This window comes from Trachurus trachurus (assembly GCF_905171665.1).
Source record: "Trachurus trachurus genome assembly, chromosome: 3".
Lineage (NCBI taxonomy): Eukaryota > Metazoa > Chordata > Actinopteri > Carangiformes > Carangidae > Trachurus > Trachurus trachurus.
The window spans coordinates 1,928,040-1,942,360 of record NC_139893.1 but is presented as its reverse complement, the minus strand read 5'-3'; the positions used below and the strand labels follow the sequence as shown (position 1 = coordinate 1,942,360).

The following is a 14,321-nucleotide window of genomic DNA, read 5'->3' as shown; positions in this document are numbered from 1 at the left end:
CTCGATTTGAACAGAATTTATTTCATATCGAGCCGAATCTGATCAGAATCTTCCAATTCCAATTGACGTGTTTACATGACACATTTTTATTCGGATCAGCCCTTTATTCAGAATATTTGTGTCCATGTAAACGCACCTACAGACCTCAGATCAGATCATCACAGATTGAGGAGGATGGAAGTTTTTTTTCACCAAGGTGCTTAATCTAATTTTAAAATCTTCATTCTTTCTTTCAAAGCTTCATCAAAACAAAAAGGTGGTGACCTAATTTCTCCCTGAAGAGGAACCTGAACAACACACACACACACACACACACACACACTTCTCCTGTGGAGCGGCTGAGTGAATATTTAACAGCGTTCATCATGTCGGCTCAGAGAGAAGTGTTAAGATAAGATGAAACTTTAATGATCGTTGTCGGAGAAACTGGGCCGAGCTAAAGTGAGTTAAACAGAGAGAGAGAAAGAGAGGAACTCCAGGAAAGACGACGTTGAACAGATGAAAACACAGGAAACACCAGAACTTAATATACTTTATCAATAAAATACATTATTATTGAAAAACAGAAGTGAGGTGTCTGATCTGAACGTCTCTTTAAAATGTGTGAAACTGTGAAAACACAAAGTTAATCTACATGAAACCTGGAGCTGGAGGAAAACACAGTCTCATTAACTCCTCAACTTAATTGTGATAAGAAACTATTAACATTTTTTATTATAAATTGAAAGTTTTGGTGATAAAAGACGTTTAACAAACGACTTAATCACCATAATAAATATGATACTATACTGATGAACTGTTTCCAGTAAATTAACAAAGTTTATACTTTTACCTTGGTCACAGTTTATTAACTGAATCACCTGAAAACACCTCGACATTAAAGTTGTCGACTTAAATTTCAGGTTTTTATCAACCTGTTAATAAAGAAAATACATTATTTTTAATAATCTTGAAACTTATTAATTAATGTTAAAGGTATAGTACGTAGGAATTCCCCCCATCTAGCGGTGCGGTTGCATATCTGAACGTATTCTTGATGTTGCATTCAGGTGAAATGGGGCAGACGTCAGTCAGACAACAGACGCTGCATGTAACAGGATAAACAAGCGTCTATGTAAACAAGTGGTCCGCCAGCACGAGGCAAAACAATACGTGACAACATGTTGTCATGGTGATGTGGTATTGTTTTACCGTCTTTCTCTGGTGGAGTAAAATGACATCCGGTTGGTTTGCCGACGGCCGTCTGCCTGACTGCACCTGAATGCAACACCGGTGCCTCCGTCCTTCCTCACACTACACAGTGGTGACAGTTTTAACAGGCCGTTTCCGTGGTTACCTACGGTCACGATGCAACATGGCCGCCTCGGTTCGGTGCGTCGCCCACTTCTGTATTTGTAACGACTTGTAACAACTCATTCTAAGGAACCAGAAAGCTTTCATTTGTAGCAGCTGTGATTCACCTTCAGTGAAATACGCATTTATTAGGGGTGGGAGAAAGAATCGATTCACATAAATATTGCGATATCTTTTTTGATGATTTTTAAATCGATTTTTTTTTTCAAAAATCGATTTTTTTTTTTTTTTTTGAAATTTTTTTTGGGGGGATTTTTTGGATTTTTTTTTGAATTTTTTTTGAAATATTGTGCAATGTGCATTTGTTAGCCTTTTTTACATACAGAGAGTCCAGGTTTTGAAAAGGGTTATAAGGGTATAAAGTTCACTTTATAATGGAGTATGTTAATTTATAGGCTCCTACAGTACTTGTGTGCAGATAAATGTTAAAAATGCTAAAGACTAAAAATCGGGAGAATCGGCAATATCGTAGAATCGCAATTTAAATCGAATCGCCATCCAAAAAATCGTAGAAGAATCGAATCGGGAGAAAAGCATATCGTCCCAGCCCTAGTATTTATGAAAGAATACTTGATTTTTGATAATAAAAAGCCAAATAAGTTACACACTGGGGCTTTAATATCACATTTAAATGGTGAATCGGGTGAATTTATGACGTCGGCTCCGAACTGATGTCAGTAAATGAACGTGCAGGACGATCATGTTGCTCTGTGGTCATGGGGGGTGGAGGGGGGTCAGAGTGACACGAGCAGCTGTTCTGAGGCCGTGGATCAAGTGGCACAGGAGGCGCAGAGCGAAGCTCGACCGGCCAATAGAGCGAGGAGGAGTCAGAGGAACTCTCCTGGAGTGATTATGTGTCTGCAGAGTGAGAAGAATCCACAGAGTCAGTGGAACAATGAGAAGCTGAGAAGCTGAGACAGCAGGAGTCAGGAGGTTCACGATGTTCAAACCTTCACACGTTAGAGAAAGTGAAACCAGATCCACTGAAACACGAAGCTTCAATATCGAGAAACTCTCAGCCAAAAATAACAGGACACTGCAAAAACTCAAAATCTTACCAAGAATATTTGTCTTATTTCTAGTCAAAACAAATCTCATTTTACCTAAAATAAGACTCATCACATAAAAAGTAGCTTGTTTTTAGACACTTTTTACTTTTTTCGAGTATATTTTCACATGAAATAAGTAGAAGAATCTGATAGTGGAGCAAGTTTTTCTTTCTTATTACAAGCACAGAAAAACTGAAAAAGCAGATTTTTCTATTTATCTCAAGTGAAAATTTGTTTGAAACAAGTGAAAATGATCTAAAAAGACATTTTGACAAGAAATAAGACAAATATTCTTGAAAAGATTTTGAGTTTTTACAGTGCAGATCAACTGAAACATGAAACTTCAATATTGAGAAACTCTCGGCCAAAAATAACCAAAACCCCTGGCTGCACTTGTTTCAAAGATGACGCCCAAAACATTGTTGCAAATACAAAAGTGTTGGTTTTTAGAAGTGGATTTCTTTGGTTTGAAACGAAACAACACAAAAAACAAAAAGGAGGAAAAAAGTAAAATCTGACATTTTACACACAGACATACAACTAAAAAAAAACTGGACGAAACTATTGGTTGTAAGTGTGATTCTTACATCGCTCTCATACCCGAGTTAAAATACAAATTAAAGGAGCATCACGTGTTTGAAATGCAATGATTTCATTCAGTTTTGAAAAGTTTTTTCCTCAGTTTTTGTGTTGCTCCACCGCAAACCAATTGAAACCAAAAGAAATTCACCTCTGAAAACTGAAACATTTGTAGTTTATTGTGATTTTCAGGGAGAAAATGGGGCATTATCTTAAAAAGAAGAAAATAGTGCAGTGGTGCCAGTTATTTCTGGACCTCAGAGTTTCTGTGAAACACAAACTGTACTCAACACGTCGACGATGCAGCAGCCAGCCGAGGACTGTCGTCATGACCAGATGACTGACAGCAGGAACTGGCAGAGCAGCGACGCTCCGAGTGAAAGAAAGACGAGACGGCGGTCGGTGTCGGAGTCGCGGCCTCTCGTCAAACAAACCGACTGCAGGATGAAGAAACTGTTTAATCAGGAACGAGTCTCACATCTCACATGTCTCCATCTGCTGCACTGCAAAAACTCAAAATCTTTCCAAGAAAATTTGTCTTATTTCTTGTCAAAATGTCTCATTTCTAGTCAATATTAACCTCTTTCCACTTAAAATAAGACTCATCACCTAAAAATGTACTTGTTTTTAGATCATTTTCACTTGTTTCAAACAAATTTTCACTTGAAATACTGTAAGTAGAAAAATCTGCCAGTGAAAGCAAGTTTTTTGTGCTTGTAATAAGGAAGAAAAACTTGCTCCACTATCAGATTTTTCTACTTATTTCAAGTGAAAATCTGCTTGAAAGAAGTAAAAAGTGTCTAAAAACAAGCTGCTTTTAGTGTGATGAGTCTTATTCTAAGTATAATGAGATTTGTTTTGACAAATATTCTTGGTAAGATTTTGAGTTTTTGCAGTGTGCAGCGACCTGAAGCTTCTCATCGCACTGAGATAGAGACGGAAACACACTGCTCCCTGGAGCTGAGGATGATGATGGAGGAGGAGGAGGAGGAGGAGGAGGAGGAAGAGGTGCACCATCATCATCATCATCAGACTCTTTTCTTCTAAACTTATAAAGACTGTCTGTGTCTGTGTGTGAGCTTCCTTCCTCCTCCTCCTCTTCATCATCCTACCAGTTTAACATAAAAGTCAGACGTTGCTTTTTCTTCTCGTGTTATTTTTAGGTTCCTCCTCCTCTTACGTAACGTCGTCACGTCGTCTCTTTGTGGACGTTGCAGCTCTGAGCTCCACATCACTGAACACCGACAATATGAACATGAAGACGTAAGTGGTCAAGACCAACAAACCAGAGTCCATCACTGTCTCCAGTCCCAGTCCTCATAATAACCATGTGTCTTGATATTTACATTATTCCTCCTCGGCTACAAAGAAAAGATGATTTGATGTAAAATCTAAACCATATTTAATGTAAATAAAGTTTGGATTGAACAGAAGAACACAGCACAGACAGAACCTGCTGAGGTCTCTTGAACAAATCTCATTATACCTCAAATAAGACTCATCACATTAAAAAATAGCTTGTTTTTAGACACTTTCAGATTTTCATTTGAAATAAGTAGAAAAATCTGATAGTGGAGCAAGTTTTTCTTTCTTATTACAAGCACAACAAACTTGCTTTCACTGGCAGATTTTTCTACTGTTTTCAAGTGAAAATTTGTTTGAAACAAGTGAAAATGATCTAAAAACAAGTTAATTTTTAGGTGATGAGTCTTATTTTAAGTGGAAAGAGTTTAGTTTTGACTAGAAATGAGACATTTTGAGAAGAAATTAGATAAATATTCTTGGAAAGATTTTGAGTTTTTGCAGTGCACTGGTGACACCAAGTTGTTACCATGGAAAAAGACAGAGACAAGACCAGGACCTTGAAGATGTGGACTCAGGACCTGAGTCTGAGTTCTACAACACTACAGTGTAGATTATGGGATGTAGAAGCAGTGAAGCTGAGCTGCATCGATCTGCAGAAGCTTTTACACTTTTATCTTCAATGCGTTTGAAGCCTGGAGGAAACTCAGTTTGTCCACTAATGAACAGCAGCTTTTCCACTGGAGGACGTTCACCAACACAAATCGTTTGTTTGTTTGTTTTTTATCGTTTTCTGACAGAATCGCGTGGCGCCGTTCTCTCACCAGTCAGTTTCCTGATGTCGGAGCTTCACAGCAGCAACATCATCCTGATAAATAATTGTTTTGGGACTCGTATCAACCACTGTGCATCCTCTCTCCTTGTGACAATATATAAAGCCTCCAAAACTTAACAACAGTCTTGTTGTGGGCGGGAAAAACACAGAGAGCTGCTGCAGAGCTGAGCGTGCACGGAGAGCGTGCACGTCCCTGGATTCACAGTAAACACAGTGGAGATGATTCGTTGTTACAGGACGTATTTAGAGCTGCAGAGAGGAACAAGGTGATGATGACAGAGGGTTTAAATGTCTCATATATTTTTATACTGCCTGTATTACTGAATCTATTTAAACAGCACTGCGCACAGAGAGACACACAACTTCTATTTCTATATATAATGTAAATCATATATAGCCAATAAAGTTGACTTTGACTTTGAAACTTGGCTGCAGGTTGTAAACGAGGCAGAAACATTAATAAACCAGTTAAAAACTTAACATCTGGTGAAGCCGCCAGCCAAAGACTCAGATGGAGGAAGTTGGACTTTTATTCTTGGCAGAAACTTGACAGAGAAGGAGCCAAAGAGTTTGTTCTTGGACTGTGGAGACGGAAGTTTTTAAGAAATTTTAAGGACTAAAAAAGGAAGTTAAAGAGGGTGTGTGTGTGTGTGTGTGTGTGTGTTGGGAGAGTTTCAACAGAGTCGTATTTGTTGAAGTAGCCGATGATTCAGAGCGAGTGAGAGTCAAAGTGCTGATCTGCTCGTTGTTTCACCATCACTGAGTTTCACACAGGGACGAAGAGAAGCTGACGTGATGTCGTGGTCGTGTGTGTGTGTGTCGGTCTGTGTGTGTGTGTCGGTCTAGTGTGTGTGTGTGGAGCAGCACAAACGATTCCTCCGGACAGACCTGTCTCCCTTTGCAGCCGGAACAAACGTTTATCTGACGTGACTCCACGTTTCATCGCTTTAAAACCGTCATCGCTTTCGCTCTGACTTTCTGGGATTAACTGGGAAAACGAGGACGAAACTGAACAGAGACGTCGTTTTTTATCGTCCAACATCAACGTAGAGCTGCTGAACGTTTACAACACGTGGACCGAGGAGCTGAAGGTCACAGCAGAGAGAAGGGACGAGGACAGGAGGAGGACAGGAGGAGGACAGGAGGACGATAGGAGGACGATAGGAGAAGCAGGGCTCCAGACTAACCTTTTTAGGACCATAACTTAAAATTTTAGGAGCACAAACAGAAAATATTCACATTTATTCACATTTCCTTCTCATTCATGATCCTCTTACACATTGGCCAGCCACCTTTAATGACAGATTCCCAGTTCTTTGGGTCTTCCCTTCCACATTTCACCAATGTTAAAAAACAAACAACAACAAAAAAACCCCACAATTTTACTGGTTGCACATGAAAGTACATGAAAGATTTACTTGTCCTCAATTTTAGGGGCAAAATGCCTCGATTTAGGGGCAGACAGGAGCCCAGAGAAAGACGATGGGAGATGGACGATGGGAGAAGGACCATGGGAGAAGGACCATGGGAGAAGGACCATAGGAGTAGGACGATGGGAGGAGGACCATGGGAGGAGGACAATGGGTGAAGGACGATGGGAGAAGGACGATGGGAGAAGGACGATGGGAGAAAGACCATGGGAGAAGGACAATGGGTGAAGGACGATTGGAGAAGGACGATGGGAGAAGGACGATGGGAGAAGGATGATTGGAGGAGGATGATTGGAGAAGGACAATTGGAGAAGGACGATGGGAGAAGGACGATTGGAGGAGGATGATTGGAGAAGGACGATTGGAGTAGCCTGATGCATCAGCCGCTTATTTCATTACATTTCATATAGCGTCTGAACACGAGCCGTAGAGATTCGTTTGCTTCCGGGAGGCGGTTGCTTCCGTTTGCTTCGACTAATCGCTGCTGCTTGGCGGTGACGTATGCTAAAAACGTCTTTGCCCTCCAAAAAATTCGTCAAACATGCTTCTTGTTCTGGCTTTAAGTCTTCAATATCCGGAATAGTTTCAAGCACAGAGCGTATAGCTTCGCCGACATCCATCTCGTCAACTGTTTACCGCAGCTTGGGAACTACACCGGTATTTAAGTTTGGGCGCTTCAGTTCAACGTCATCGCCCGTCATCGCCACATCTGCTCGCTGATTGGTCCTACCGTTTTGGCGGACGGAGCAAACCGAAACGCATTGCTAGTTTCCTGACTACATGGTTGAGGCAAATGAAATTCGCCGGAACCAGTAGGCGGCGCCAGCCTGGCTACGATTGGAGCAGGACGATTGGAGAAGGACGATGGGAGAAGGACGACTGGAGGAGGACGATTGGAGGAGGATGATGGGAGAAGGACGATGGGAGAAGGACCATTGGAGAAGGACCATGGGAGAAGGACGACGGGAGAGGGACGATTGGAGAAGGACCATGGGAGGAGGACGAGAAAGACCATAAGAGGAGGACAATGGGTGAAGGACGATGGGAGAAGGACGATTGGAGAAGGACGATTGGAGAAGGACGATGGGAGAAGGACAATTGGAGAAGGACCATGGGAGAAGGACGATTGGAGAAGGAGGATTGGAGAAGGACGATTGGAGAAGGACCATGGGAGAAGGACGATTGGAGAAGGACCATGGGAGAAGGACGATTGGAGAAGGACGATTGGAGAAGGACCATGGGAGAAGGACGATTGGAGAAGGATGATAGGAGAAGGACGACTGGAGAGGGACGATTGGAGAAGGACCATGGGAGGAGGACGAGAAAGACCATAAGAGGAGGACAATGGGTGAAGGACGATTGGAGAAGGACGATTGGAGAAGGACCATGGGAGAAGGACGATTGGAGAAGGACCATAGGAGGAGGACGATGGGAGGAGGACAATTGGAGAAGGATGATTGGAGAAGGACGATGGGAGAAGGACGATTGGAGAAGGACGATTGGAGGAGGACGATTGGAGGAGGACGATGGGAGAAGGACCATAGGAGGAGGACGATGGGAGAAGGACGATGGGAGAAGAACGATGGGAGAAGGACGATTGGAGAAGGACGATTGGAGAAGGACCATAGGAGGAGGACGATGGGAGAAGGACAATGGGAGAAGGACCATAGAAGGACGACGATTGGAGAAGGATGATTGGAGAAGCATGATGGGAGAAGGACGATGGGAGAAGGACGATGGGAGAAGGACGATTGGAGAAGGACGATAGGTGGAGGACGATGAGAGAAGGACGATTGGAGAAGCATGATGGGAGAAGGACGATGGGAGAAGGACGATTGGAGAAGGATGATGGGAGAAGGACGGTGGGAGAAGGACGAAGGGAGAAGGACGATTGGAGAAGGATGATGGGAGAAGGACGGTGGGAGAAGGACGAAGGGAGAAGGACGATTGGAGAAGGATGATGGGAGAAGGACGGTGGGAGAAGGACGAAGGGAGAAGGACGATTGGAGAAGGACGATTGGAGAAGGACGAAGGGAGAAGGACGATTGGAGAAGGATGATGGGAGAAGGACGGTGGGAGAAGGACGATTGGAGAAGGACGATGGGAGAAGGACGATGGGAGAAGGACGAAGGGAGAAGGACGATTGGAGAAGGATGATGGGAGAAGGACGAAGGGAGAAGGACGATTGGAGAAGGACGATTGGAGAAGGACGAAGGGAGAAGGACGATTGGAGAAGGACGATTGGAGAAGGACCATGGGAGAAGGACCGTGGGAGAAGGACGATTGGAGAAAGACGATTGTAGAAGGACAATTGGAGGAGGACGATGGGAGGAGGACGATTGGAGAAGGACGATGGGAGAAGGACAATTGGAGAAGGACCATAGGAGGAGGACAATGGGTGAAGGACGATGGGAGAAGGACGATTGGAGAAGGACCATGGGAGAAGGACGATTGGAGAAGGACCATAGGAGAAGGACCATGGGAGAAGGACGATTGGAGAAAGACCATGGAAGAAGGACGATGGGAGAAGGACGATGGGAGGAGGACGATGGGAGAAGGACGATTGGAGAAGGACGATGGGAGGAGGACGATGGGAGAAGGACGATTGGAGAAGGACGATGGGAGAAGGACGGTGGGAGAAGGACGATTGGAGAAGGACGATTGGAGAAGGACGATGGGAGAAGGATGATGGGAGAAGGACCATAGGAGAAGGACGATAGGAGGAGGACGATTGGAGAAGGACGATGGGAGAAGGACGATGGGAGAAGGACGATAGGAGAAGGACGATTGGAGAAAGACCATGGGAGAAGGACGATTGGAGGAGGACGATGGGAGAAGGACCATGGGAGAAGGATTATAGGAGAAGGACGATGGGAGGAGGACGATTGGAGAAGGACGATGGGAGAAGGACAATTGGAGAAGGACCATAGGAGGAGGACAATGGGTGAAGGACGATGGGAGAAGGACGATTGGAGAAGGACCATGGGAGAAGGACGATTGGAGAAGGACCATAGGAGAAGGACCATGGGAGAAGGACGATTGGAGAAAGACCATGGGAGAAGGACGATGGGAGGAGGACGATGGGAGAAGGACGATTGGAGAAGGACGATTGGAGAAGGACGGTGGGAGAAGGACGGTGGGAGAAGGACGATTGGAGAAGGACGATTGGAGAAGGACGATGGGAGAAGGATGATGGGAGAAGGACCATAGGAGAAGGACGATAGGAGGAGGACGATTGGAGAAGGACGATGGGAGAAGGACGATAGGAGAAGGACGATTGGAGAAAGACCATGGGAGAAGGACGATTGGAGGAGGACGATGGGAGAAGGACCATGGGAGAAGGATTATAGGAGAAGGACGATGGGATAAGGACAAGATTCACATCAAGAAAGAAAAACACAGGAACACCTTTAACAACGGATGCTCGAGGTCTGAGGACAGAACCGTTGTTTTCTTAACAAACCGATGAGCTGTGAGCAGTGTAGACAGAGGACAGGAGGATTCTCAGTCCCACAGTGACTTTATAAAAATATAGAAGATGTGAAATTACAGTAATTTCAGATCTGGTTTCATATTAAACCTGTGGGGGACGAGACAGACGGAGCTGGTGTCAGTTTGTGTTCATGATGAAGTGGACAGTTGTTGTCGGTGTGTGCAGCTCTGTGAGGGCTGATGGTGATGTAACACACACACACACACACACAGAGAGAGAGAGGAGCTGAACCTAACTCGTCCTGACTCAACAATGCTCCACTGGAACACACACACACACACACACCACCAACACACTGATGCATTTTAATTCTCTTTAAAGATGGATTATACTTAAAACTGTAGAACCTCTTTATATCTGAACCACACGGCCAGAGGAATTACACACACACACACACACACACACACACACACACACACACACAAATACACACACACACACACACACCTCCCCCACCTCTGACCTAAACCTAAAACACACACAAATAAACACAACTTAAACCACATTTATTATGTGTCACTCTTCAGCTTCTCTACATGTTGCACAAACTCTACATCCACTCACTGTGGTAGTATCAGTACTATCGGTGGTATTAGCAGTATTAATGGTAGTATTAGTATTAGTATTAGTATAAGTAATATTAATATTAGTATTAGTAATAGTAATATTAGTATTAGTAAATCTAAACTCAGGTCCTGTTCAACACAAACAGACACAGATCTGCAGGTTGAGGTGTTTTCCTGACCACGACAATGACAACGCCAACCAGCACCACCATCATCATCATCATCAACGGCTGTCACACAGATAAGAGACTCTGATCGCCATGGAAACACATCGTCTACCCTTTCAGTCGGTGAGAGAGAGAGAGAGAGAGAGAGAGAGAGAGAGAGAGGGAAGTTGTTGTGAACGTGGGATTCAGACACACACAGTCACAAAGTGAGTGAAGCTCTGATGACGCCGATGAAGAGAAGGAAGTCTCCGGTGGGAGGAGGAGAAGTTTGATCAGTCGACTTGTTGATGACGGATCAACAGGTTTCATGATTCTTAAACTGATCATGAAAAGTGTCTTTTATGCTTATTATGTTTAGGAAAACTACATTTTTATGGAATTGTGCTGCTTCTTAAAAAGGGATAGTTCAACATTTTGGCAAATTGGCCCATTGCCATAACCCCTATAGTCATAGCAGTAGGTTCGTTACCTTTAATTGTCGGTGCAAACTGTTTTTAGAACGGCGGAGCAGAGCCGTGAGCTGCTCAGAGCTACGCTACGGAGGCTCATTATGGGATTTCTTTGGTTTCCCTCATCATCAAACTCATCAAATACACAATCCAACAACTCCACAACGCTCTGGTGGACAAGTTGTGAGCTGCACATTCACCACGCTATGAGATAATAACACAACGTTACCAGACAGAGTTGTTTTAGAGGGAAATACAGAGACTGTTGATGAAAAACTGTCCCTGAAGTAGGGCTGGACGATTATTGCAAAAATCATAATCATGATTATTTTGGTCAATATTGAAATCACGATTATTTACACGATTATAACATTATATTATGTTAAATAAACAGTGCCAATGTGTGTTTAAGGTTTTTAAGTTTATAATTTTAAATATTTATTCAAAATTAATTAAAACTTTTTTTTTAAGTTTTATGATCCAGCAGCAGAAACTATACAGGGTGTTTAGCTTAACTTTTCTACATTTTTACCTTGAATAAACAGATTTGGAGTAATTGTCATGGTTTAACTTATTTAGAGGGAGAATGGAGGCTCTCTGCTTCCGTGTGTGTCGCTTATTGTGTCTCTGGGATGAAATCCAACCTGGGAAGATCAGAGCCTCCGCCCCGCTGCGCTGTCCCAGCTTTTGTCACAAACGCACCCCATAACTTTTTTTTTTCTTTTTTTTTTTGACGCCCCCCATAAGTGATCTCTTGTTTATGACAGATTAAACTACACAAATACACGTCGTAACATCGTATAACGTTATCCGCCGCTCTACAGATTGCTTTGTAAACATATGCACATGTAGCCTACGGGCCGGGGGAAGAAGAGGAGGAGGAGGAGGAGGAGGGTTGTTGTTGTGCGGTCGCTTTGAGGAGACGAGCGAGTGTTTTAAATTATTATTTCCCGTTCATTCGTCCTGAGCGGTGGCCGCTGCTCTCTCTTCACTGGCGCTGATTTTTAAACGCCGCCGTCAACACACGAGTGGACTCGTCCACAGCATTAACTGAGAGAGGAGTGCAGTGCAGGCGCGGGGGCGGAAGCGCGCATGTGTGTTTTTCAGAATAAAACACCAATAGACAAAAAATAATCGTTTTTCTTCGATTACAGTGTTTTTATGATCGTGAGAAGCCAAAATCGTAATCACGATCAAAATTCGATTAATCGTCCAGCCCTACCCTGAAGGCAACGTGCATCAGCGGTTTTGCATGAACACTGCAAAAACTCAAAATCTTATCAAGAATATTTGTCTCATTTCTAGTCAAAACAAATCTCATTATACCTAAAATAAGTCTCATCACATAAAAAGTAGCTTGTTTTTAGACACTTTTTACTTCTTTCAAGCTGATTTTCACTTGAAATAAGTAGAAAAATCTGATAGTGGAGCAAGTTTTTCTTTCTTATTACAAGCACAAAAAACTTGCTTTCACTGGCAGATTTTTCTACTTATTTCAAGTGAATATTTATTTGAAACAAGTGAAAATGATCTAAAAACAAGTTAATTTTTAGGAGATGAGTCTTATTTTAAGTGGAAAGAGATTAGTTTTGACTAGAAATGAGACATTTTGACAAGAAATAAGACAAATATTCTTGGAAAGATTTTGAGTTTTTGCAGTGAATTTCCCTCTAAAACAACTCTGTCTGGTAACGTTGTGTTATCATCTCGTAACAAGTTGTGTTTCCTCTCTGACCTTGGTTCCATCCACGCTGATGATGCGGTAGCTGTTGCGCGTGCTGTCGTAGAAGTAGGAGACGGTGACGGCCTGTTTACTGGCGGGAACCCAGTTCTTCTTGGTGGTCGGGTCGATCTGGAAGACATGAGCCCGCGTGGTGTAGATCGGCTGCTCCCTGCACACACACACAGAGACACACACAGACAGAGGATAAGGATCATCACTGATAAGACTCACAATGTGTAACTAACTACACATCGAGATAAAGTCTGATGGGCAAGCACTGTAAAAACTAAAAATCTTTCCAAGAATATTTGTCTTATTTCTTGTCAAAATGTCTCATTTCTAGTCAAAACTAAACTCTTTCCACTTAAAACAAGACTCGTCACCTAAAAATTAACTTGTTTTTAGATCATTTTTACTTGTTTCAAACATATTTTCAATTGAAATAAGTAGAAAAATCTGCCAGTGAAAGCAGGTTTTTTGTGCTTGTAATAAGAAGGAAAAACTAATCTATACTAAAAATAAGACTCAATCACATAGAAATTAGCTTGTTTTTAATGCAATTTCTACTTATTTCAAGCATATTTTCACTTGAAATAAGTAAAAATTGCATTAAAAACAAGCTAATTTCTATGTGATTGAGTCTTATTTTTAGTATAATTAGATTAGTTTTGACTAGAAATTACATTTTAACTAGAAATAAGACAAATATTCTTGGTAAGATTTTGTTTTAGTTTTTGCAGTGAGTGTTTAACTGAAAGAAACTAGGTGCGGCTGATGGATAATGAGACGAGTTGCTGCTGCGACTCGGTCTCAATATTTAATAACCAAACCCTGTATCTCCCCATCATGTCACAGAGACAGAGTGTGTGTGTTTGTGTGTGCATGTGTGTGTGTCTGTGTGTGTGTTTGTGTGTGTGTGTCTCTAGAGATCTTTGGTCCTGAGAGACGACAGGCAGCTGATAATGTAACACAAACCTAAACCCTCATGGCAACGCAAAGCCATTAGCACATCAACACCCCCAAAGGTGACAGGAACACACACACACACACACACACACACACACACACACACACACACACACACACACACACACACACACACACACACACACACACACACACACACACACACACACACACACACACACACACACACACACACACACACACACACACACACACACACACACATCTAAGGTGTGTGTGCGTGTGTGTTTACTCATCTATTGTCTAATGGAAGATTTCCCCTGAGCACCAAACACATTCAACAACAGAGACAAACAGAGAGAGAGACACTGTAAGAACATTAAAAAAATAACTTCAAATGTTTTAGAAAAGAAAAACAGAAGAAGTGAATAAATGTGTCAGAGTGAAC

The 14,321-nt window shown here is 42.5% G+C and overlaps 1 protein-coding gene and 1 long non-coding RNA gene across 3 annotated transcripts in view; both read right to left on the bottom strand.

The window, feature by feature from the left end:
- The window catches only part of LOC311005308, a 457,476-nt gene that overhangs the window by 384,419 nt on the left and 58,736 nt on the right, over positions 1 to 14,321 (bottom strand). The gene's annotated exons all lie outside the window — the stretch shown is intronic.
- Positions 1 to 14,321, bottom strand: part of homer2 (homer scaffold protein 2) — a 77,164-nt gene that overhangs the window by 32,427 nt on the left and 30,416 nt on the right. For both annotated transcript variants that reach the window (XM_083997221.1, XM_083997222.1), the window contains exon 2: positions 12,959 to 13,115. In XM_083997221.1, the coding sequence (XP_083853347.1) occupies positions 12,959 to 13,115 (157 nt within the window). The remainder of the gene's footprint in view (positions 1 to 12,958; positions 13,116 to 14,321) is intronic.